The sequence below is a fragment of the Lathamus discolor genome, chromosome 17 (assembly GCF_037157495.1).
Source record: "Lathamus discolor isolate bLatDis1 chromosome 17, bLatDis1.hap1, whole genome shotgun sequence".
In the NCBI taxonomy this organism is placed as follows: Eukaryota; Metazoa; Chordata; class Aves; order Psittaciformes; family Psittacidae; genus Lathamus; species Lathamus discolor.
Genome location: NC_088900.1, coordinates 4,207,413 through 4,233,715, shown reverse-complemented (window position 1 = coordinate 4,233,715; position 26,303 = coordinate 4,207,413). Strand labels below are relative to the sequence as shown.

The window sequence follows — 26,303 nt, the reverse complement described above, 5'->3', positions numbered from 1 at the left end:
ATCCAGCTGTGGTCTGAGCAGGAGGCTGTGAAGCCAAGCGGCTACTTCCCCTTTGAGTTACTATTCAACTTCACTGGGTGGTGCTGAGAGGGAGTGGGGGGCAGTTCTATGCCCCAGTTGACCTGTCCTGTAATGAAAGCTCAGTTTTACCTGGGAACTGGGAGGAGATTGATCTTGGGAGCATTCTGTCTGTTCAGGGTGTAATGAGTTTTCCTCCAAAGTAGGGTTTGGTTTAGTAGGGACGATGAAGATAATCAAAGTGATCAAATTTAGATCCAAGGGCAGTTGGGAACTAGCAGCTTGAGGCTGGAGTAATCTGAGAGAACATCTCTGCACTGTATTTTGGGCTTAATATTCTGTTGTTTAAAGTAGTAACTTTACTCTCCTGCTAGCACTCCTTGTGACGAGGGGAGGTTGCAAAAGCTTTTGCTGTGTCCCGGTTGTTTTATTGTGATCTTTGTGATCTGTGCCTAGCTCACCATTGCTTTGGCTCTTGCCCTTGCTCAGGTCTGCATGGCCTTGTCCTTACACACTCTTTGATTTGCAGACCACACAGGCTACCAGGCAAGTAACTGTGATCTTGATTTAGTGCCTGGATAACAGGCGCTGAGACCGGGTGAGATATGCCAGGAATTCTGCCACAAGTATGTTTACTCATATGATAAATGGTGCGCTTATGGGATTTTCATTAGCAGTGAACCCTTCAGGGAAGTTACAGAAGGATAACTCAGTTCTCTCCTTACTTTCTTTCATTACCTTCCATCTCCCCGCAGCTCATGTCACTTGCCTTGTGTTCATGTTTCCTTCCTTTGGAGAAAGAAGAGCCTGGTGTAGGGGATAATGAAGCATTCTTACAGGGCTTCAGGCCTGACAAACTGTCAGCATAGGAATTTCTGCTTAAGATGCTTGGTTTGTACAGAACAATGTGGTTTTTCCTGTCATTTCTCAGTTGCACAGCCCAAAAAGTTTTCTGTTTTCCAGTTTTACTGGCTGGAGAAGTATGGAGACTATGTAGGGCTGGACCAGATCAGAGGTGCAGACTGACTGAAGCAGCCATGGGTTGGGAAAATAAATAGTGCAATCACTTCCAGTATTTTTATTGTCAGGATAGTTTCAGGTTCTTGCCTGCTGACTGTAGGTGACTGGTAAAAGTACCTATTGCTTTTCCCACTGAGGTTGGAATGAGATTTGACCCAGTGGTTATTAATCTAAGTGGGGATCCATTACAGTGTGACAGGGTAAAGCCAGCAGAAAGCATCTTTGCTTTCCCTGGCTCCCAATCTCAGCTCAAGCACCCCTCCATCCCAGAATCCTGGGCTGCATCCCCAGCAGTGTGAAAAGCAGGACATGGAGGGGATTCTCCTCCTCTGCTGTGCTCTGGGGAGACCCCATCTGCAATCCAGCTGTGAGGCAACAGCACAAGAGGGGAATGGAGCTGCTGAAGCAAGTGCAGAGATGCTGCAAGGGCTTGGAACAATCTCTAGTGGAAGGTGTCTCTGCCCATGGCAGGGGTTGGAACTGAATGAGCTTTAAGGTCCCTTCCAACCCAAACCACTCTGGGATTTTATGGATATAAAAGCCTATTTTCAGTTCATAACCTGGACATTTTAGGAGCATGAATACTGAGATGTATCTGTTCCAAAGTGTATTTAGCAGAACAGGTTGCAGGAAGGTAACTGTGTTGGGGGTGTGAGGGTGCACATAGGTGCCTCCCATCTGAGGCTGTTGGCGTAACGAGACCCTCAACATTAGTGGGCATTGGGCATAGCTGAGTGGAGTTTATGTCCAGGTACAGACTTGCCTGTGTTCTTCCTCACAGCAAACAGAGGATTTTTGTACTGCTGAATTTGTGCTTTTATGGGCCATGGTTGTGGTAAGTTTTCAGGCAGCCTTTGGGAGTTGAAGTGGGCACTTCGCTGGTCTTAAGCCTTTAGAAGTTATGCTTGTAAGTTCACTGTCATAGAGATCTTGTTGGAGGTGTTGTTATCATTGTGGTTTTTATAGGGGTCTGCTAGAAAATTCATGTTTCTCCTTAAGTACAACATACCATGTAGTTCTGACTGGGCTAGTGGGCATTCCACTTGAAATGCCTGGCTAAACTCTACAGGGTTTCAACTGCACCAAGCCAGCTGAAGTTGAGTCCGGTTGAGCTTTGTTTCCAAAATAGCATACTTAGTAATGTGAGCATTTAAATGATGCCAAATGAGCTTTGAAGATAGCATCTCACAGATAACAAATGGTAACTTGTGCTGCTGTAGTGATTGTGGTTAGTCCAGAGAATCTGCTGTAGCTGGACAAGTGATTGTGTTAAATACCTGTTCATCTGGCATTTCTGTTTATGTGGGTTTCATTTATGGCCTTCAGTTTTGCACCTTTTCAGCTGAAAGAAGAGATTTAATTCAAAACACGCATTTCATGATGTGGAGTTGAAGGAAACTCAGTTACCATCTGAGCAAGAAATAAGAGTGTCATAATGAATGCAAACTGCGTTGTGCTCTCTGGTGCTGTTACCTGGAATTAGATGAAATGAGTGATTATGGGGTGTGCAGTGCTGCCAGAGAATATCTGCTCCCAGGGGGATTTCACTGGTGGGTCTGGACTAGTTTTCCAGTCATTGCAAAATCCTGTTTTGGAAAAAGACCATGAAGTGACCTGGTTAAAGCAGGTGTAGTAGGGCATGACCTCGGAGGAGGTGGTTTTCCCCCTGTGAAAGCCTCTAGTATCGGAAGGAATGAACGCAGCCAGCTTCACAGTGTCTGGGAGTTTGTGTCAGGGATGGGGCTGGAGCAAATCGTTGGGGTCTCTGTAAATCAGGGTGCCCTGGATTGTGTAATGGCACCATAATTGTAGTCCAAGTGCAGTATTGTCTCCTTATGGCTTATGTATGTGTTTACGTGAATTTACTTTGCTACATCACATCTGCAGAACTCATTGTCCTTGTGAGTCACCAGCCCAGAGTTCTTTGTGTGCAGAGCAGTAATCTCTGGAATTACAAGGATAAATGGCCTCTCAGTTAGGTTTGTCTTTCTAGCATTGTTGCAATCATTCCTATTTTCAGTAAGTGTTGACACTGCAGTGAGAACAGCAGTTACCTGCAAGCGTTAGTAGGCAAGATTAATTTCTGTTTTCCTTCCTCTTCTAATGGCAGAACACACAGGCCAACAGTGTCATGGTGTCTGTATTGCCACCAGAAAAGGTAATAAGAAGAATTTTCACTATATGATTTGCCTACAGGCTTCGTTGCAAAATGTGAACCCTGCTTATGAGTTTATGATGGTGAAGGCACTCTCCACCTCATAGGCATCCGGGTCTTCACTCTATCTCTCCAGTCTCTGCATCACAAGCTCTCTCAAACGGTTCTTCAGCTCTTGCATCATAGTATGTAATTAGACAGGTAATATGGAGAATTCCTAGTCGTTATTTTGAGAGGGGATGAGTATCCTACATGAGGTCTGCAAAACTGATTTACAGGGAAAAGAATGTGCTGTACGGATAGTTGTCGCTGAAACATACATGCTACTGCCAGTGTATGTAGTAGTGTACGTGCATATCGAAGGGTAGTAATACTACATACGTACTGCACTTAGATATTACATGTGTGTCTTCTGCTACTGCCAAAATAGCTTTGTATTTGAACATAGGGGAAAATTCAGACCTGCCAGCCTTAAATACTCTCTGCTTTGCTGCAGTGTAGCCCCTTGCCTTAAGCCAGCTCTCCCTTTCCATCTTGCTGGCCTCTTGGCTGGAATGCAGGAATTGTCTAGTAAGAGAGCAGGTGAGAGGGGAAAGGTGCTTGAGTTTTTGGGAGAGCTAGTTTAAACTAGAGAAAGCTGTGCAAAGAAGTAAAAGGAGGTAAAGGAAAGATGTGAAGTGCAGCATAATCAGTAGGGACATCTGACCTGTGTAGTCCGGCTGGGGCTGGAGCAAGAAAGCACGGTTTTCTGTTGAAGAAAGATTTCTCAGTTTATGAGCTAGTAAATTAACTCTTGGCGTGCTTGCAGCAGAGTTGTAGGCTGAAAAGAAGCAGCCTGCTTGAAGGTAGGGTTGACCTTGCAGTTCAAATCTGCTTCTTTCCATTGCACATCTGTGAGTTATTGCTGCTTACTTGACTGAGAGAGATCAATGCTTGTTCCTGTTGAGGCTGCAGCACTGACTAAAGGAATTTACAAGTAAGACAGAGTGGAGGAATTGCATTTTCTTTCTGTTTTAGGCTTTGGCACACGTGGTCCAGGGCTATGGTCCCTACATGTTTTCTCATGCCTCATATGAGAATGGCATGCGTGTAGTACTAAGAAACCTACGCAAGGTTGAAGGCTGCTTGTGATACAGACCATGCAAGGCTAAAGGGAAGAGATGTACATACACCAGGAAAGTAAATTATTTTCCTTCTCAGCTATCACACAAAGAGCTTGCCAGCTCAGTTTTTCCAGTTCTGGATCGTAGTGTGCATATTCTGCCCAGGTTTGCAATGTAACTGGATGTCTATAACATTTTTGATTTGGGAGATACTAGAATGAGAAGATGCCATGCCATGGCGAATGTCTTTAACCTGCTCACAAATGGGGTACAAAACAGATTGACTGGAGTAAACGCTGCAGGACTAAGTATAAGAATTGCTGTGTGATACTGCCACTTGAAAACCCATCATGAGATCGAAGATGTCTGTGTGTGTTTGAGTTATTTCTGTTTGCAGCTGGATTGTATTATCATCTTTGCACTTTTCCTTGTGTATAGACTCAATGTTTGATGGGTACAGTGATGCTTTCTGACTTTATTGGGTTAAATGAGGCCTGTGTTTGAGGACAGTTCCACATTCATTTTCATCAGATACCATAACCTCATGCCTTAGTTAAGATGTTAACAGAGGATCATTACACTGGACTGGGAGGTCCTACCTGCTGTTTCCCACATTTGCTGTTATGCAATGACCTGTCTTGTCCTGTGCAGTCCAGACTTAATAGTTCTGACAAATACTATGCATGCTAGTGAGAAAATGTAGGATTCATTCTTTCCACACCTGTTTGTCCATTTTACCTTGATGGCTTTGAGATCTTTTGTAATACTGGAAAGTCTCAAGTGTAGAAACAGTGAATCTGTCTCAAGGCGTTCATGGGCTTTGCCCTTCGTGGAAATGATGTTAATCTTCCTGTTTCTTAGCTTTTCAGTTGCTTTGCAAGCCTGATTTGGACTTTACTCAGACATTGATAAAATGCAGCAGATTGCAAAGTACATCTTGTCCTCTCAAAGAAGATGGGTGTGGTGGACCCATTCTGTCAAGTTTTCCTCTCAAAACTTCATTGTTTCCTCCCAGTTTCTTTGTTTGCCTTTTCATTGAGCCACACATCCATGTGTGAAAGTTCTCTGATACTGGGGAGGGTGCATTTGTCAGACAAATACTGAATGGTTTGTGATAGGCAAAAGAATGTTCCTAGGAAAATACTGAAGAAGGCAGATTATTTTGGCCTTGAAATCCTGGGGAATTCCTCTTCTGTAGCTCTGTGGTTTTGTCGGTTTCTTGCGGTGTTGGTTGATCCTGACCTTCTGTGTATAACAGTTTCAGTGTGTATAACAGTTTCAGTGTGTATACAGTATACAGTGAGGTTTTGTTTTGCCTCAGCAGCAAAGTAATCTGTTGACTGTGAGTATCAAAGGGAGGCCAGAAACACAACTGCATCCAGCTGGCAGTGGCGGTATCCTCCTGTCCTTCCAGAGTGATGTGTTTGAGGTGATAACTATCAGCAGTTAGAGCGCAATAAGAGACATTTCTGCTTGTAAGAATTTGCTGTAGATTGGGTCTTCCACCAGCGGGACAAATCACTCTTTACTCTTGAGGTGTTTTTGCAGAGCAACCGCTGCGTTTCTCAGTGTTCTTAGAGCTTTGTATATTCTGTGAGTGAAGAACCTGTCCAGTTTTCTTTGCCGTGATTTTCTTTCTTTTGAGAAGATGTATTTTGGTTTTGAAGTAGACCACATTCTATATTCTGCTATATTCTATCCTGGTTCTGCTCAGTGACTGCCTCCGTGTTGTGCAAAAACTGCTCCCCCTGTTTCCATTCCTCTTCCTGTCTATATTTGAACATGTCATTTTGTCTAAGCACTGCAGATCTATAGCTGGTGGAAAGTGGGCTATCTTGCTCGCCCATATAGCTTCTCATATTTTTCCTATCTTTTAAGCAGAAGACAAAACAAATCAGTCCTGACTATGACAAGTGACAAGGTGGTGCAATGACTCGGCTTGGCACTCCACATACTGGTTGGTGCATTACCAAGTGATAAGCAGCACATATAGCTGCAATTTGGACTCACCCATTGTTTACATCCTTATTTTGTGTCACTCTTCCTTCTTCCTTTGTAACGATGTCTGTGTGTGAAAAATGCTTGATAGCCAATGTGATTGATACTCCTGTAATACCCAGCCAGGTATTAAGGAGAGGAGCTTTGAGGAAGAGGCTCATGAAATGCAAAGTAGCTGCTATCATATAAAGGCGTGCACTTTTGGGAATAGGCTTTAAGCTGGAAAACACTCCTTTTTCCCCTCCCTCAGTTCTTCCTTGGTTTTGTTTCTCATTGGTAATCCCTCTTGCTGTTTCTTATAACAGGAGTTCTCTTTCCGCCTTTGTTTCTTCTCTAAAGCTTGTCTAGACGTGTATTTAAATGTTAAATATCAACACACATTATTTATCATTCACCTTTGTCTAAACAAGATGTGGTACCTACTGATTGTTGTTAAAATGACTGTATTAAAGACCTGGTTTCAAATAGAACTTTAACTCATAGAATCATAGAATAGTTAGGGTTGGAAAGGACCTTAAGGTCATCAAGTTCCAACTCCCCTGCCATGGCCAGGGACACCTCACACTAAACCATCCCACCCAAGGCTTCGTCCAACCTGGCCTTGAACACTGCCAGGGATGGAGCACTCACAACCTCCCTGGGCAACCCATTCCAGTATGTATCTAATGCATACTAAGGTCTATTTTGCCATAACAACTGGAAAGTGAATGTTGAATTTGATGTCTCAAAGTGTTCCAATCAGCCAGTTGTGTCCTGGTATTCATGATGTGTTTATCAAAACTGAACAAGGATTTAAAGTATGTTGGTCTGTTAATGGGGACAAAAAAGGACGTGTGCACCTCCTTCCTCTTTGCCCTGGCATAGGTTAGGTCCTTTCCTGTTCCACTCTGTTCCTCATAGTCTTTATAAGAAGATAAAAAGGAGAATTGTTTTCTGGAAAAAGTTTTATTATCAAATTACTCCTATACAGCATTTTTACCCTTGCTAAGGGAATACAGGTTTATGTATGCACTTGCTTGGAATTCCGTTCCACCAAAACAAGAAAATCGTCAAACACCACCTTTAGTGCAAATTAATGCCTTGGATTATATGGATTTTCTGTCTTCTTTTTCCCTTTACATGTGTTTTCCTCTCGGTGTTCTCCAAGTTCGAATGAGGGAAAATTGTGCTTGTCACATAAATAGGTAGCTTTCCAATTTCGAGACACGTGTCAGCTTTACAGTACAGTGGGAGGTGATTCATCAACCTCTGAAGTCCTTATTTCTTCTTATATTCATGAAATTCCTTCACCCTATCATGGGGCGAACCCATGCTTGATATTGCACAGACATTCAAGCAGCAGAGGCTTTGTCAGGAGGGGGAGAAGCTCTCCATAAGGAGGAAGACCAGTGCTGAGGACGTGTCTTAATAATACATGTTCTTGTCCCACCAGCCTGCAATAGGAGAGAGGAGATGGGGAAATCAGTTATATTTTCCTTGGAAAGGAAAATTGGGAACAAATGGGCTGTTTTTAAGCAGTTTACCTGTCAGCAGCAGCTAAAGTGTGTGTATGAGTGAAGGGGTAGAAAAGAACACCTTATATTGAAATACTAGAGAGAACTCTACTTACTGCCTGGGTATCTTCTAATAAAGAGCTTGCGGACTTCATCATAGACCCATATTAAGATGGCAAATGGTACAGCCACAAACCAGTACTGAAACCTGGGAGTGGGAGAAAAATGAATGAACTGAATGAATCTATTCCAGACACTGTTGAGAAGGAAATGTTGCCTGATAGTGTTACAGCCTCTGAAGACTGAAGAAAAAAGGGATATTTCTTACAGTGATATATTTAAAATAAAGGTTGCTTGGGTAAAATAAAGTATCTAAATCTTGCCAAAATATCGGAAATCCTGGAAAAATATCACCTACACAAGTGGGTTTCTGAATCCTTGGTAGTAAATCTAATAGAAAAAGTAGTGCTGCTTTTTTTGGTGGAAGCTATGCAAATAATACCATTTTCGGCCAAGAAATTGTCCAACCTGTTCTTCACAATGAATCACACTGGTTTGGGTTGGAAGGGACATTAACGCTCATCTAGTTCCATGGGCAGGGTCACCTTCCATTAGACCAGGTTGCTGCAAGCCCTGTCCAACCTGGACACTTTATTATTGCATATTTATTATTGAATATGTTAAATATTTCTCTTTAAATCATACTCCATGGGCATCCTGCTCCTGTTTGCCAGCTGCTGGCAGGATGTCAAGCCCATGTGTGTTTGTCCCTGGAGGGCAAGGGAAGTATACTGGCATTGACACTCACCTCAGTGGTGTGAAGTTCAGGGCTGTAACGTGTCCCAGACCATAGCTAAGAATCAGAGCAATTCCTATCTGGGAAAATATACCCACCCAGATGACTTTGTTCCTGCAAGAGAACAAAGAAGGGTTACATGCCTCTGTCCACGCATAAAGCACTGATGCGAAGGCTGTGCCACATCCAGTGTTGTGGCTGTGCTCTGGAGCCAGCTGGAATGATCTGCACCAGATGATGAGCCTGACACAAGTGGCAGACTCTGGGGCACTGTCTTACACTACATATGCCTCTGTCTTTCCTGGTAGCGTTCCTGACCTACCTAGATTAAAGCTTTAGACATGCAGCATGTGTTAGTGGTGTTTTCTAGCTGCACTGTGAATTTGCACGTGATGGCTCACGTGTAAATGCAACAAAGAAATGTACAGAGGTGTAGGCTCTGTGCCTGCAGATAAAGGAAAACAATCTGCTTTCCTGTCAGAAATACTCCAAGTGCCAATTGTTATGTGTGGTCTCTGTCCCAGTAGATGCTTTTAACTCCCTGGTTTCCATGGGATTGAAGGTGCAGAGGGAAGCCAGCACTACCTTAGCAGGTTTGTCCAGTAGTATCTCCTCCGAGGCTCTGTTCACTTGGAGAAGTCTAAATGTTCTGTCTATTGATCACTACATAAGGAAGTTAATAACCTGGAGAGGAAATTCCCTTTTCTGTAGTTAACAATTTAATGAATGCAGAGTTAGTTTTAAGCTGATGAATTTTCAGAGTAACCAGTACGTTTTTCTTTAAAGAAAGCCTCTCTCATGAAGGAGGAAAGGGGGAAGTGTATAAAGGACTTGTCTGAGATTTGCAATTGCTTGAAGCCAGATCTTGTCTTTGAACAAAGGCTGGATGTGAGTGGACTACATCACTGATCTAGTGTAGAAGTGTAGTGCAGGTGCCTTCTACAATTAGTAGTGGGTTAACTTATCCCCTCATGCGTCAGGTAAAATACCTGCAGAACTTACCTGAAAAGACCCTGCTGGAAAATGGAATTTCTTCGTGTTTTCCTGATGATCAAGTCAGCAACTTGCTGAATGGTGATGCTGACAAAAAAGGCAGTGTAGCCAGTCCACTGCAGGTACGTCCTCTGGTATTTAGTCTGCAAAGCAAAGGGAAAATCAAGCTGTGTTCTGTCAGATACTTGTATCTTGTGTAGGTGACTGCAAACCTTTATAGTGGGATTTCAGTTACTAAGGTGTGAATGCAGAGTTAATTCTGATTTAGATATGTAATGATCAGATTTTGGCCAGTTGTCCTAGTCTGATGATGAATCATAAGGCTGAAGCATGAGCTTGGTACAAAGAGGTATTTATATTGATTTATTAATGGCTCCTGTGTCTTGTGAGTCCTGCAGAATGAGTGAGGGGGAGTAAGAGGCTGCAAAGTACTTCTCAGTAGTGCTGTTCAGAAGCAGGGCTGACAGATTATGACGGGGCTAAACATAAAGTCCAGAGAAGAAGGTGCATCTCCAGAGGCTTTGAATCAGAAGGTGGCAAATTGTGAAAGAATGGATGAAAGAATAGAGTGTGATGAAAGAGTTGGGTGGCAGGAAGCTCTAAAGAGTCCTGAAGGGCCATTAGATGAAAACTAATTCTTGTTGCATTTAAATCTCTCTCTGTCTTTCCCTAATCCTTTCTTTTGGAGGACAGAGGCAGTGCCAGGGATGCTTCAGTGCTGCTTTACCCATTCCTGTCCATATGAATCCTCAAAGTCATTGATGGCATTGTTCTCCCAGTCGACTCGCACTCCAAGCAGTGTGGAAGGGAGGAAGCCTTGTTCAGCATACACGGTAAAATAGGTTACAAAGGCTCCCACTGACTGCATGATACCTGCAAAAGCAAAGAGGGAGAAATGAGGAAGAAGCCAAATTTAGGAGCACAGGGGAATGCACTGGATATCAGTGTTGATCTGTTTCCTATGGCATGAAACCCGCCATGCGTCTAAAGGTAGTTTTAGAGCTGTTAGTGCTCTAAGGTTCTTGATCTCTAGATAAAAACCTGTTATATTGTTGAATAATGAGCAACTGGAATGAGTTAGTCAGTGTGCCTGGGGAAGGGGTTGAGTTTCAGTCCCCCTTTCCTAACAAATGAATCAGTTAAACTTGCTCTGCTGACACAAGAGTTCAGAGAACAGGCCAACGTACCAATCTGCAGATAGGAGTATATAGCGAGCTGCTCATTCACCAGCCTGTCTTTCCTTTTGTTACGAGGTCTCCTGTTCATGATGTCGCTCTCGGCTTTCTCGTAGGCTAATGCAACAGAGGGGATCTAGGACACAAATAAACCATCAGAGTCTTGGTGCCAATATCTGCTGCTCAGATGCTTATCAGAAAGCTTTCTGTTCTTGTGTGGTTCTGTTGCTGTACCCTGCCTTGTCACTATACACAGAACAAATGAAACGATCCGTGTAGCATCCCTTTGGCATGTGTAAAGGATTTGAGGGAAGTCTGAAACTGTTTCATGGGTCTGATGATCATAGGACAATACAAAGGCCTAGAGGAGCCTGAAAACATTAAAGGGTCTTTTCAGCTCCCCCGGGCTGGGCTCTAATGAGATGTCTGGTATTCCTCCCCTGCAGTAACTGCAGCAATCTCTATGATCTCCTGCTTGAAACACACTGTATTTTGCACTCTAAGTTTGCTTGTCAGCATGGATCAGAAGTCTTCTCTTTCTGCTCCCTCTCCACAGGTTCTCCTTTCTACTCTTCATCTCTGTACTTTGCTGCTTTTAATCTAGCCCTCTACTCTTTCATTAGCTTGTTACTCAGCTGCAGGGTAAGGCAACTAAATCTTCCTGTGTTCTACATGTCCCTTTGCACCCAGCCCCTCAAAAGTGGCATGATTTCAGCAGAAAATAGCTTACAAAGACCCCAACTTACAATGTCCGTGCCCAGGTCGATGAATAGGATGGTGATAGTGCCAATGGGCAGTGGGATGCTGGCCATAATGTAGATGAGAAAGGGACAGAGCTCAGCAATATTCTTAGTCAGGGTGTAGGCAATTGTTTTCTTTAGGTTGTCAAAGATGAGGCGGCCTGGAGGAAAAAGAAACACTTGTGTAAAAGCTAATTGTCATCAGTGCTTTCCAAAAGAAAAGGTCAGGTTTCAGCTAAAGTAAAGTGAAAACATCTACTGCTTCTGTCTACTTCCCTCATACATTTTGGGTCTGTTCTTTTAAATACCAACCTGCTTCCCACAGAGACTTCTGAAAACTGAAAACTTAAAAATCTCTTTCAGTCACAAAGATTGAGGGACAAGTCCCTGTCCACAATACCCTGTAGTTTAATGGACACCATAAGCTCTTTATGGTGGGAGAAGAGTGGAATATGTGTTACTGTCATAGGTGAGGCATGGTGAAGGCGATGTGTGAGTAAGTAATAGAGAGAAAACGTAGAGAAAGCAGCTTGTGTCTTTGTGAGGCTCAGAACCGCATAGGAACAGGAGGGTCTGCTTTGGTCTGGAGTGTGAACAAGCAGGGACAACAGACCGATGCTGTCTGTGAGAGGGGAGGGATGATTCACTTATTGTCTGCTTGCCATGTTCTAAATGGATTTAATTCCCTTTTGTTCCACATATCAAAATCCCATTTCCAAAGCCAGAAAGAAAACGGGGGTGAACCAGGAGGGAAGGATCAGGAGGCCCCACCAGTGCTGTGCGGCTGTCAGCAGCTCTCAGCTGAGAAAGGGGATAGCAACGTTATTTTTACCTTCTTCCACTCCCGTGACAATAGAAGCAAAGTTATCATCCAGCAGGACCATATCAGCTGCATTTTTAGCTGCGTCAGAGCCAGCAATGCCCATAGCAATTCCAATATCTGCCTTTTTAAGAGCTGGGGAGTCATTGACTCCATCTCCAGTCACAGCAACGACTGCTCCCTGGAACACACAAAAGGATCCAGATGTGGGTTTTGTGAGGAGATGGTGCTGTCTTCCCCTAAGATAGTCACATTCAATGTCTTTAAATCTCTGGAAGAACTCTTCAGGAAATTCAGGGATATGATTTCCTATATCCTAGAGAGTAGACTTCTAATTAGATGCACATAAAACACAATCTGATCATTGCTTTCTATGGAATATAAAGGGGAAGACCAAGGCTCATCTGTGGGGAATCAGGTGGGGAATCTGTTCTGTCCTTGTCTGCTTTTTGTGAAGCTCTTACGGAATCAGTCAGTTGTCATCTCATTTGTAAGTCATGTAACTGTTCAGCTAGTGCCCATTCTCATCCCAACAACTTCTAGACATTGCCTTTCTGTGCTAGAATTGCACTAGTAATCTGAAAGATGGAAAAAACTGATTATTCAACTTGGTTTCTTGGTTATCTTCCACTACAGATAACAAAAGTTGATGCAGAAGTCCCTGGCTTGCTAGCAATACAGAATGTTCTGAGTGAGGAAAAAAGCCTGACAAACTGATTAATACAAATACTGAATGTCCTGTCCCTGAGGGGATTTAGCACAGTGTCACTACCTATAAATATTGCCGTGTACAGAAGGGCTTATAAGCTCTAAGTACTAAACATAGCGTGTAGACTGGCTGGCTACATCATCAGTTAAAGGGGCAAATGTACGAGGAGTGTTGGTGTCCGAGCAGTGCGGAACACGTTTGCCACAGGCCATTCAGAAAGGATGAAATGTGAAGACTTCATCCTTATTTTTTACACCTTATGAAATCAGGTCTTAAACCCAAAGAGCTGATAATGCTGACGGGAAAGCTTAGCATAAAACAATGTCTTGTGCCATATCTCCTCCTCTGCAGAGTTCAGGCACAGCAGTCATGTGGCTTTCAATTCACAGCATCTACTTGGAGATGGCATATCTGAGGGGAGAATCTTCTGATGACAGTTTGAATCTCTTTCAGAGCTCTACACATGTCATTTCTTTCCCTTCTGCCTCTTGCGCTGGCTGCCCTCCGTGCTCCTGTATGTCATATTGCCAATGGGACAAACTCCTTAAATCATGCTTCCTGTGGGCTTTGAAAGGAACACAGATAAGGCTTGGTCCTACATTAATCATGCTGTGATATTTTGAGGGATTCATACCTTAGAATCATGGAATCATTTGAGCTGGAAAAAGACCTTTAAGATCGAACCCACCACTCCCAAGTCCAGCACTAAACCACTTCACTTCTAAACATTCCTGTGGGCGGGATATGCATAGGTCTAATGGCCACAAGAGATTAAGACGGGAGGATGTGGTAACACGTTGTTTTTATCTGGGTTTAAAGAATTCCTGAGGGAAGGCTCCTTCCCAAACCGTCTCTGCCCAGGAGCCTTTATGTGCAGCGCAGCAGCTTCCCAGACTTACATGCAAAAGGCAGACCTTGGGTACAGCTCCAAGCCAGTTGAACTTGGGAAAAGCTCGTTTTGTCAGTAGGAGTTTGGAGTCTGAAACAGGAATTTGAGTAGCTTGGACTCTGTCCAGGCAGGGTTTGTGGCACTCTTGTTAGATAATGCTCTTGCACAGTAGAAAGAGAATAAACAGTGCTTAGAGAGCACTGGAAATTGGCTTCCACCCTTTCACTTCGGGTACGGTATCTGCCTCATGAATACCTTACAGACATGTATCTGTGTCTACCCTTGTACACCTCTTACCTGCCTTTGGCAGCCTTCAACTATAATCAGTTTCTGTTGCGGTGATGTCCGAGCAAAGACTATCTCTGAGTGGTTACACAGGATTTCATCCAGCTGCTGCGAGCTCATGTCCTTCAGCTCCATCCCATTAACTACTGCTGCTGTAGCTTCTCTGTAAGAGCCACGGGAAAGCTGGGTAAATTCTCCAACCAAAGAGCTGAGATAAAAATAGTGCACTCACAGAATGGATGCAGGTAGTAAAGAGAGCACAAATTGAGTTAATTTCAGAAGCATTAGTTGTTAATCAGCAGGTGCTGAATGAAAGGCACTGTTGAAATCCACAGTGAATTACAGTTACCTGGATACGGAGGGGAGTCATTGAAGCTTCTGGAGCAGACAGAACAGCAGGAAAAGCATTTTAAAGAGGGCTCTCAGTGGGAGGGGGGACAGTGGAGGAGGGCATCTTTTCTGTCAAGAGCTTTTATCTTTTGTGATGTTATTTTTGTCACATTTAATGGCTGAAAGAAGAATTGGGACTGATGGTCCTTGGGTTGTGTGATTCTGCACTTTGCTTTTCACGTGTGTGTTTTGTCAAATGGGCCGTGACAGCAAAGTCCAGCGAGATCTGCAAAGTATCATTTGCTGGGTTTTGTCAGAGGAGAGAGCCACTGACCTAGACACGTAGTTATTTAGGTAGAGGTGACATGCTGGATGGATAGATAAAGAAACAGAAAAGCATTTTGGCTTTCAGACACTGACCCCCTGGGTATCCCCTGTAGTCTGTCTGCTCTTACCGCCAGTTGACTTGCTCAACAGGGATGTTGAGGCGCTTGGCAATATCTTCCACGGTCTCACTGGTGGCTGAGATGATGCCCACACTCTTGGCAATGGCTTTGGCTGTGATGGGGTGGTCACCAGTAACCATGATAACCTGGGGAAGGGACAAGCGGATGTGTGTACAGTGGCTGGAGCGAGATAAGGGGAAATAGTTCTGCTGTTGTAGACCAGGAAGCAGTTTGGAGTCTGAACATGGAAATGTGTGCTATGTACATAGCAGTATGAGATTATGGCCAGTAATTACTTAGCTCTGTATTGACACCTGGTCTTTATCTCTTGTTATTGGTGTTAGTTTATCAGGGCTGTAAAGGAAGAACTTGTGACAGGCAGCAGGGCTAGAATAATGCAGAATAAGGAAGCCTTTATGTAAGGATTTCTAGTAAGTATACTCAAAGGTGAGGGTTCATTAGAATATTGCATTGTAAAACAGATCCTTGTGACGGAGGTGTCCTCACAGATAAAACACATTTTTCTCTTGGTTTTGTTGAACAAAAGTTGCCAGACCTGTCTTCAGACTATAGAAAATGTCCCCAGGATTGGGACTCATCTGGGATGGGTAATTCCTAATACTGTTTTTCTTTTCTTTAGCAAGATTGCCCCTCTGCCTAGAGCTGAAATTTCACTTGTGGGTCCTCTGGGAGTGAATTAGAAGTACTGCTTCAGGTTATACTTGAACAGCTTGAGTTTAGTGATACTTACGCATAGAAGTTCTTATCAGGTGTAGCCCTGTGTCCTAATGCCTTCTCAAGAACTGTTTCTGTAACCTTATTCTGTTTACAATGAGTAAGTCTAGCTGGCACAGGTTCTGTATTCTAGAAACGGATCTGATGAGATGGTATCTGAGCCTTTCCCACTTTGGATTTCCAGTTTTGGGGTTCCATGCACTTCCCATCATCCAATTCCCACTGAAATTGTTTTGTCTCTTGTGGCCTTTAAGTTACAATTGTAGAATGGTATTAACAAGTATTTAGGGTTTTGGTAATTGTTGCTAGAAAGACAGTCAATGACAACGTGGTGGAAGATCTTAAACGCTTTGATATCATGAATCTTTCTGTAGAATCGCTGCATTTTTCACTGTAAAATCCCTACCTTGATCCCAGCACTGCGGCATTTTGAGACAGCATCTGGCACCGTGGAGCGAGGTGGGTCAATCATAGATAAGAGCCCAACAAAGCACAGGTTGGAGGTTGGGAAGTTCATGGAATCTGTGTCGAACAAGTAGGTGTCTGGAAACTCGTTTTCAGGCAGGTACAAATGGCAGAAACCTGAAAAGAAACTTATGTTCATGTGGTGTACAAGAAGTAGTGGGAGAAAGAGAACTTGTTCTATAGCTTAAGGCTTTGCTCTTGTCCGTAGAACCCCAGTGCCTTTAACCAATAGCTTTTTATGAAGTATTTCTTTTGACCTGCTATTGTAACCTTCAGATCAAAGTTCATACAGAGTTAGAGTTCCATGTGGCAAAGATAGGGATGGATACTGCCAGCAGGGAAGAGTGGTTTCCTTTGTGGATTACTCATGGGGATTTTTGGCTCTTCAGTGTGGCAGATCATCATCAGTCTGAGAGCAGTAAGGGCATCTCTGCCACAGAGATCTTGGAGTACGTCAGTGTGCTTTTAACACTGCTTAGGAGGCTGTATGCTTTCCTTTCTCCCCTCTAGTGCAGGAGGAATGAATTCCAAACACACTAGATTGCACCAAGGTTTAAACCCCCATTTTACACCGCAGTTCTCTGATAGTCCCTTTAGTTGGACTCACCCAGCACTCTCTCTCCCATGCCCCCCAGCTCCATGTACGCTGTTTGGAAAGCTTCTGCCTTTTCACTGTCCAGTGGTTCTTGTTTCCCGTTGATCATGATGGTGCTGCATCTCTCCAAAATCCTCTCGGGGGCGCCTTTCATCACCAGCAGGAAGCGTTTGTCATTGGGATCGTCGGTCTTGTGAATGGAAAGCTGTGTGCCAGAGAGAGGAAATGATTTGAAAGAGCGTATGTGACCCTCGTTTGTTTCTAGTTTGGGTCACTTTGCATTGAAGTAACGTTTCTTCTTCTCCATGAGGTTATCACACATCCCATCAAATAGAATGAACTTTAGTTATTATGGCTTAAATTTCCTCTGTCATTAAATTACCCCATCAAGATTCCCAGGTCACAAATAGTTGCATTAGACCCAGTGATAGAAATGGTTTGAAGTTGGAAACAGTCTGGCATAATCTCCAAAAATGAAACATACCTGGAATTTGTTCGTGGAGTTGAAAGGAATTTCAGCCACTTTCTTGTTCTGTGCTCTAATATTCATAACATCACCCAAAATAACTTCAGCAAATTTCAGCAGAGCTGTTTCAGAGGCATCACCTACCACAACTCTCTGTGTGCACAACAGAAGAAACTGGTTATAGCAAATAGAATTCTGCACTTCCATCAGGACAGCTTGCATGATTCTGTATCAGGTTCTATGCTTAAGCAGCAATGAATCTACACTGCTATATTCAAGTCCTCCTGGAAAGGTATTGCAGTAGAAACGTGGGGCATCTTTGCTACAGCAAAGAGGTGAAATTCGTGTTTGACACTGTGAAAGCTGATTTGTGATCACTTCCAGGTTTTTGTGGTGGCTCTGTAATGCAGTTATAGCATAGCAGCAGGCATGTATGGGTGAACTGACTGCACAGAACCGGATGACTGCACAGAATCGGGTGACTTTTAATAGTAATTACTAGTGTGTTCTGTTTCCAATGTACAGTTGCTCTTGGCTGTGTGGTTTTTCTTTCCCATCTTAAACTTTTTGTGAGTGTATTGCAGTGATACTACTATAAATAGTAACTTAGAAGATTAATGTAATAAAACGGAGGTGATTACTAAAGCCAAACAGGACAACTTGATGTATTACTGGAGGAGGAGAAATAAGCTGATGTGCAGTAGGCAGTACCTTCATTATGGGGAGATTCTCCTGTCCTGGTCTGAATTCTGCCCGGTTGCACAGTGTTACAATCTTTGATAATGCTGTCCATGATGGAGAACTCTGATCAAAAGGCTGGGCTGAGAAGGAAGCAAAACGCACATTGTGTCCTTTAGCGTATTACATGATGGAAGCAGACACTTAAGTTTGAAACAACAGGATTAAATTATTTGCAGAAGAAAACTGTTCTTTTGATAGGTTCTGTTACAGAAAACCAGTTTGATGCAGACCCTTACATCCGTCAGTCAGCAGTTCTGGGTTACATAGAATCATAGACATGACAAAACATGACAGTTCTTGGTTTATTTCCCAACTGAATTTACTGTCAGCAAAAGGATTTGGATCAGAACCTCCTCCAGGCTTACTTTCTGTGAGTCCAATGCAGATATTAATTCAGTTTTTCACATCTGTGCATGACTAAGTGACTTTGCTATTGCACACTACACTTATGCATGGAAGACAGACATGTCTGGTCTATCTAGCTAAAGACATTCCCATTGACACCAGTTTGACAGCTGGTAGACATGGAGCTTTGATTCAGGTAGTTGCCCCTTCCCAGATCCCCCCCTTGCCGTATTTACTTGTTTGATCTTCACTGGTGTCAGCTGAGTAGATCTGATTATCAAACCAGAGGTGAGCAACCGTCATCCTGTTTTGTGTGAGGGTCCCTGTCTTGTCAGAACAGATGACGGAGGTAGAACCAAGCGTTTCCACAGCTTCCAAGTTCTTCACCAAGCAGTTCTTCTTCGCCATCCGCTTGGCTGTCAGAGACAGACTCACCTGGCAGGAGTAAAGAAGTTCAGGTCACTATTGGTGAGGCACAGTTAGAGAGTGATGCATTGGGAGTACATACTTCTGCTGGTGTGTGTGTGTGTGTGTGTGTGTGTGTTCATTTTGGGATGGGTTTTCATTTAGGAAGAGAGCTTTTAAAAGAATTATCTTTTGTAATAGCATCATTGAGAGCAGAGGTTTGGCTGTAACCACCCCAAGTACATTTGCTGCTGAGAAAAACTCACTAATAGAAATAAGAATGTTGTATCAGTCTAGAGGAGGTTTTAGATGGAAGAACCTCTATTGGGGGGGGAGGCTCCTGGTCAATAACTTAATGAATCCTGAAATGGTTTTCTCAGCCAAGGATATTATTAGTGCTGCCTTATATGTATTATTAAGAGGAATGTGACTTTTAGGGTACAAATAGGAACAGGTTGTAGGGAAATGAGTCACATTATTCTGCTGGTTAGCAATTGAGGGAGAACAGTACTTAAGAACCTTGTTTCAAACCGGATGGTTGTGCTGCAGCTTTTAAGATTAATTATTATAAGATTAGTTATGCCAGAATTCCAATTTCATGGAATAAACCACTGCTATTCCAAATTCAGTCACTTAATAGATAGTCACTTAATAGTCTGTTCTTCACTGGTTAGTGTTGTACTGTAATGACTCGGGAGTGATGAACAGTGATGATGACTTAAGATTATTACAGAGGCAACCAGTGAATTCAAACATAGACTTACTGTTACTGTGGCTAGCAGTCCCTCTGGCACATTTGCCACAATGATGCCAATTAGAAAGATGATGGAGTCCAGAATCTTATATCGCATAGAGACAGATATAATGAAGAAGAGAACACCAATGGAAATGGCTACTCCTGCCACCAGGTAGACGAAATGTTCTATCTCAATAGCAATGGGTGTTTTGTCATTTCCTACTCCTGAGGTGAGGGAGGCAATCCTCCCAATGATAGTGCGATCCCCTGTGTTGATTACAATGCCAGTAGCAGTGCCTGGAGAGATAAAGAGATAAAATACTGTCATAAACCCCTGTCAATAAAATACTAAAGAAATAAGACTCAGCTCCAGGAGAGACTGCTCCTGTATTCTGAACCCAGACAAAGACCCTTCTCAGCCTTAGTGTAACTTCACCCCAAAATTACATTCTTCCCCTTAGAAATCTTAAATGTTGGTGAAGGGAAAGGAAAATGTGAAGCATTTTTACTAATTAGAGTATTTAATTGCATTGCAGAGGGACTGTGGTGGTAGCCTGGGCACTGTACAGGCTTGTAGCAGATAGAATGTCAGGTATGACACACATACCTTTGAGTGCTGAGAACAGGAACAACTCCTTTATGTATGCAGAGCCCTCACACAGGAGCATCTACAAGTACTCAGAAGCATCTGCAACTTGGCAGTTCTTAACATAATGATGGAAGGACTGCAATGAAACCACTATTAGGCCCTCTTCTCTGTACATACCTTCCACACAGGTGGTGGAGTAGAAGGCAATGTTCTTGGTCTCTAGGGGATTCTCGTGGGTGAAGTCACAGGAGCGAGACTGTGGTTCTGATTCCCCTGTGAGTGAAGAATTGTCCACCTTTAATGAAACGGAGATATGCCTGGATTAAAGTTAGTCATATGCAGTTATGTCTAGCCCAGAAGGCAAGGTGGTGACACATTTAATAATGGGTGACAGGGCCATCATCTCTTGTTTCCTTTTCTCTGAGAGAGTTGCTGTTATCACTGAAAGATTCTGTTTCTGTGGGAATTCAGCTCTGTCAATGATGTGTGTCTGGCACTGGGATTTCAGTAGCAGCCTGAAGGAACACATGGTTTGAAGATCTGCCTGCAGGTCTGCGGAAACTCTTGATCTGTTGCTATTTCTGCCTCTGGCCTGGCAGAGGGCATTGCTAGAACATGGTGTGGACCTAATGGCTGCTTTTAGTGTTCAGGGAGCGGAGATGTTAGTCCTAGATGAGCTGAGCATCACAGTACAGCTGCTGCAGCCTATGATTTAATTAGATTATGACTTATTAAAGCTCTAATCACTCATATTGGGTGCGCAGAGAATCTTTAGCTGTAATACCCCATGCTCTTCAAAGTACCTTACAACCCTGAGCAAAGACCAGACGAATGTCTGCTGGGATCCTATCTCCACCCTTGATTTCCACAACATCTCCAACCACCAGCTGGTCTGCTGGCAGTTCCTTCTTTTCTCCATCTCTGATGACCAGAGCTTGCTGAAAGACACAAGTGTGACAAAAATTAGCAACGTGCCATCCTCTGAACCTCAAGGGGTATGTTCAGGTAAGGCTTGCTGTGCTTTTGTCACTTTGGGGTGCGTTATCAGAATGAACTCTTGTCTCAAATGAAATGCATCGGTTGTTCTCACCTGTGGAATCATTTTACTGAAGCTGGCCATGATGTTTGTGCTTTTAGCTTCTTGATAGTAAGCAAAGATGCCAGTGAGGATGACAACCAGTGCCAGGACTACTCCAAGGTAGAGCTGATCAATGAAAGACACAATCTGGTTAATTTGAGACAAACAGTCAACATTTCTTCTGCTAGAATACATTAGAGTTCTCTCTTGTTTCAGGAGACTTAAAATGAGGTATTGGTCAGGGTAAAAGACAGTTGAAGAAAAGACCATTCAAGGTTAACGATCAAATAAAGCTTTTTTGAGTACAAAAAGAGCTTTTAATTGCAAGTTTCCCATCTCTCTCTAAACTATACCTGACACAAACCTGGACAAATTGTATTCCTAGCAGAGTGACTCATAAGTGAATGGAGTCAAAGACTCCAGAGTTCTTTGTGGACTTTAGTTTTGCTGTTATAAATACTCAAGTATTATGTGGTTATAAAGCCTTCAGATAGGCACTCTTAGGCAGGAGCGGTATGTCAGGTATTTGAGCGTTTATCAGAAACATTCAGTACTGGAGGGAGAGTCCTGAAAGAATAAAAGGCCTCCTTGTAGTTACTGAATAACACTGAAGTAGTATTTAAATTACTTAGATTGTCACAGGTTCCAATACTCTGTGGTTATTCAACTACTTACATTGTCAAAGGGTGACTCAGCTCCCTGGGCAAGCTGAATGCCAAATGAAATCCAGGAGAAGACAGCTCCTATCCATAAGAGAATGGAAAACCCTCCTATCATCTGCTTGAGGAACTTCACGATTTCAGGGGTGGCTTTGGGAGGAGTGAGTGCATTGGGACCATCCCGTGCCAAAACCTGTGCTGCTCTTGCACTGGAGAGACCCTGCAAAAGTAAATGACATGTTTAGAAGGAAGTCACAATGAAACAGGTTCTGGTTTATCCTTAAATGTTGATGGTCATTTCACAGATCAGCTGTAGCAACCTGCATCTTTGACTTCTAACCTTTCTGATTTCAGAGTGGCTACTCTTGGTTATCCGCTAGGAAGAAACGGGTATTTCTTTACTGGAGCATTGGATGAGGGGCTGTGTCCATTCAGAGTTTATCTGTCAAGTACACCTGTACTAAGTGCTTGGAAAGCTGGGAAAAACCAGACACTGGTTCTTTTGCTGCTGTTTGTGCATTTCCACCAAGAAGTTTGTAGTCTGTGGGTTTCTTGACATTCTTGTCTGTACTCTGACCACGTTGTTTTGATATCTGAATGTTTGGTGTCAGAGGGACTCGGGTGTATAGTTTCTCAATCTAGTGTTTCCTACCAGATAAAATCATTTCCAGTGCACTCCTGCTATGAGTTGTTACAGACGCTGCCAGTGAGAAATGAACTGTAGTGAAATCTAAATACTGGGTAAAACCATAGAAAAGCAGAGGTCCTCGTGAGAACTTTGAGGTCCTGTTTTGTGCAGGGATTTTGATTTCAGAACAGTAGTACAGGCTTCTTCAGGCTTGAGAGAAACTCCAGTTTAAATCCAGGTCAGTGCTGCACACTGGCTGGCTTAGACTTTATTGGGAGCATGAATACATGCATTTCCACATACACCTATGTATGAGTGTGTTAGTTTGAATGCTTTCCTACTGCTTCTAGAAAGCTTTGGGTAACCCAGAAGCAAACTGATTCAGGCAGTTTCTTAGTGATGCCTATGCACTTACTTCACTGATGCTGGTACCATACTTTTTCTCCAGTTCTGAAGTGCTGAGCCTGTGGTCATCCTGGATTCCAAAAGAAAGAGAAAATGATAGTGAGCAGAATGGTGACATCTTTATTTCAGCATCGGGGGAATGTTCAAACTGCCTGGATCTGGGGCCATGGATCCAGTTGATCCAGTTGCTAGTGTGATAGCCCACTTTCATGAACAGACAAAATGCAACTTGCATATTGATAAGCAAAATATCTTCCACTGGAAGATGGGATTTTCTTTGGATAGCACTTTTGTAAATAGCTCCCTCCTCCAGCAAATCTGTCACAAGAACAGAGTGGTGATTTCATGTTAATACTGCTTGTTACAAAGATCTGTGCTGCTTTTAGATAAATAGATCCTCTTTACATGGTACAGGACTCAAGCATTTGCTACCTCAGGCAGTATGTTCATAGAAGAAAGAGTGTGGTGTCAGGGTATGCGTGACAGCAGTCTTTGCACTTGATTGACAGGCAGGCTGTGTGAAATGACTCTAACCACAGTTAAAAAGGGTGCAGGAGAGGGAAATCTCAAAGTTCTCCTTTCCCTGCAGTGACACTTCTGTGGTATAATTGACCTAATTATATCTTGTGCCAAACTGAGATTTAGAAGCCCAGAAGTGAGAGATCTCACAATTGTTTTCACAGAATGATTCACTGGTACCTGGATGAGTCAATTAACTTGTCTGTGCTTTGGTTTCTCTTTAGAAACACGGGAATAATGTTACATCTCTGGTGGCAAAGCTGCATTGGGAATTATTTAGCTAGTACTGGGTAGACCTCAGAAACATGATGGGTAAACAGATGGTCCATTTTGGGGGTTCCTTGCCTTGGAAATATCATCTGGCCCAAAGCAGAGTCTCCTCTGAGTTGCTCTCAGAGCTATGCAGAAAAGAGGTCACTGTAATTACCTTCATTTTTCAGATTGGGAAACTGAATAGTATAGAGAAGAAGGAATTTTTCCAAGATCAGCCAGCATGTCAGTAGCAAGCCAGTAGTAAAACACAAGTTTCTTGAGCTTAATACAGTGTCCTTGAAGTACAGTGCAGTTAGTTTGAGGGGGGAAGACCTCTGTGCTTAAAGCTGAGGTGTGCTTTTAGCTCTACTAGAAATCTTTGGATCAAAGCATCTCTCTTTCCTGGTTCACTGTGCAAGCTGCAGTTCCCAAGAAATACTGGTTACAGCTATTCCATTTGAGGAGATAACGTTCTGTACCATTGGCGGTTTAATTAAGCTAGAATTATCAGTTCATTATAGGTATTAAACCAGCACAGCTTTCCTCTGGCATGAGGAAGTGAATCCTGTGTTAGGATTCTGAGTTAAAATGACCCATGCATCAGCACTTCCCTCCTCTTCACCAGACTTCATTCACACAGTGGGTAGAGGCTGTCTGTCCTGTCAGCTGTAATAGGAGCTTAGCAACACTCACCAGTTCCAGTTCTTTCTTAAGGTCTTCTGTCTTCTTTTGTTTCTTGTTGCCTTTTAAGTCCTTGTACTTTGCCTCTTCTCCAAACTCTGTTTTTTCTACATCTCTTGTTCCATAGATCTCAACTGAGTAAATATCAGACTTTTTCTGTGAAAGAAATAAGGTTTTGGCATTGTTGGGAGCATCTTCTGGGGCTTGAAGCAGTAAAAAATACCACAAACAAGTCAAACTCTGACAAATCTACTTTATTAAACAAGCTACACATTGCTGCTCTCTCTTACTCCTAGCAACTTAGTTCATTTCTTATCCTGAGGTTTCTTCAGCATGTGTTACAATAATCATGGGCAGGTCTTCAGCAGATATACATTGCATGATTCCTTTAGGGATGTGCAACACTTGTAGTACTTTATGGTCTAACACAAAGTGTAGGAATACTGCCCCAGGATCTCAAAGCCATTAAGTCATTTATCAGCTCCAAGAAGAAATCAGTGTAAAAGCAAAAGATTTTGGAAAGGAAAAGGGAGGCAAAAATACTCATTGGGAATTTCCTATGAGAAAGTTTTGCTTTGACTAATAACTTGGGATTGAGCTGTTTCCTAACTTCTAATACTGTAGTTTGAAGGGCAAACTTCCTGTGTTGCTAATTCAACCAGCTTCCCTAATCATGATGTTCCAGATCCTAATTATCTTGTAAACCACATGCCATGCCTTGGAAGAACTATTGGTTGACCCCATTTCAGAGGCTTCCTTATGGATTAAGCGTCAGAGCTTCATGACAGACATATTGGATCTTATCTGATGGCGTGCTCTGCTAGTGGGACAGCAGAGCTCCTAGGCTGTGCGATGAGTGCATACACACTCTACAGGGCATTTGTCAGTGTTTGTACTCCTGTAGAGATGGTATTTCAGATGAGTTGAGAGTAGATGTCTTAATTACATGCAGACTAAACCAGAGAGATAGAGTAATGGAAGCAACAATTAAAGAACAAGAGGACTGGGACATGTTAATACTGTTCTGAACTCAAAAGTGGCGTCTTATCCTCAGATGCCCTTTAATGCGAGGAATGCTGAAGTCTTGGCATTGTTATCTCAAGGAAGGGAAAAGCTGAGAGCTGGCAAGTAGTTTAGGGATTTAAAAGTCTGAAATGCTTTTCCTTAAAGCATTTGAATTTGCTTGGTGATACATATCCCAAATAAAGGGCATGTCTGTTATAAGAAGTTCTATTTTTTGCTACCTCACTGAAGGTTCACAGTCTGATTTCTCTATTGAGATTTTTCCTTCACCTTCCTCCTTCTCCTCCTCCTCTCTTTAACAATCCTAGCCAAAAATCTGTTCAGCTTTTCAAATCCCCTTATAGTAGAGAGATGAGGAGAGGAAGAAAACAGCTCTCTATTGTGAGAACTTAGCAAATAGAGGAGAATTACAAAGAAAATCAATGAAGTTAGTAAAATCTATTGATCATGTCTATGCAGCATCTATGTATAGCCTTTAACCTGCAAGTTTTCATAAAATCTCAGATTAGTGAGATAGTGTTCATGAAACTGTTGATTGTGAAACTAGCCATTCCTAGAATTCTTCCCCATCCACTCTGATCTCTTTACTTTTTAGGATCAGAGGTGCATATCCATCTACAGTGAACACTTTAGTCATTGAACTGTTCCATTTTTCACGTAGCTCATATTTATAATATAGATATCTATATTAAAACTTAATGCTTGTTCTTAAGAAACACACATGCAGTAGCAGTAGTTCTGTGAACAGTGTACTCACCTTTACCATGTTGGAGAGTTTATTCCTTCCCTGATGGAGTGAAACAGGCAAGCCAAAGTCTCTGGATGAAAAGCAAAAGCTCAACTGGAGAATGAAGTGGCTGAGGGCAGGTTTGGCTGTTGGAGTGCACGAGCTCACAGAGGTTGTAGCTCCCTCTCCGCTGCCCAGCAGATGTTAGCTGCAGTCCTGCTTGCACTTCAGCATCCTTTAGGCAGGACGGGTTCAGTGTCCAAAGCCTGTGGAGAAAGAACAGT

At 42.9% G+C, this 26,303-nt stretch overlaps 1 protein-coding gene across 1 annotated transcript; it reads right to left on the bottom strand.

Moving 5' to 3' along the window:
* Positions 1-7,220: 7,220 nt before the first annotated feature.
* ATP12A (ATPase H+/K+ transporting non-gastric alpha2 subunit) lies at positions 7,221-26,285 on the bottom strand. The gene is made up of 23 exons (XM_065697341.1): positions 26,050-26,285; positions 24,282-24,425; positions 22,828-22,887; positions 21,801-22,004; positions 21,138-21,251; positions 20,851-20,985; positions 20,225-20,342; positions 19,487-19,755; positions 18,554-18,752; positions 17,943-18,052; positions 17,250-17,384; positions 16,778-16,970; positions 16,112-16,287; positions 14,980-15,116; positions 14,207-14,357; positions 12,324-12,492; positions 11,498-11,652; positions 10,764-10,887; positions 10,304-10,449; positions 9,586-9,719; positions 8,596-8,697; positions 7,904-7,995; positions 7,221-7,727 (listed from the first exon to the last, which is right to left on the bottom strand). Exons 1-23 carry the CDS (start codon positions 26,056-26,058, stop codon positions 7,699-7,701), a joined length of 3,105 nt encoding a protein of 1,034 aa, XP_065553413.1. The 5' UTR covers positions 26,059-26,285; the 3' UTR covers positions 7,221-7,698.
* Between the last annotated feature and the right edge of the window lie 18 nt (positions 26,286-26,303).

Excerpts from the sequence above, each read along its gene's own strand:
- ATP12A (XM_065697341.1), bottom strand. Across the intron at positions 22,005-22,827 it reads ATGGTACCAGCATCAGTGAA|GGTCTCTCCAGTGCAAGAGC; the intron begins GTAAGTGCATAG and ends TTACTTTTGCAG. Across the intron at positions 21,252-21,800 it reads CTGAGTCACCCTTTGACAAT|CTCTACCTTGGAGTAGTCCT; the intron begins GTAAGTAGTTGA and ends TTCATTGATCAG.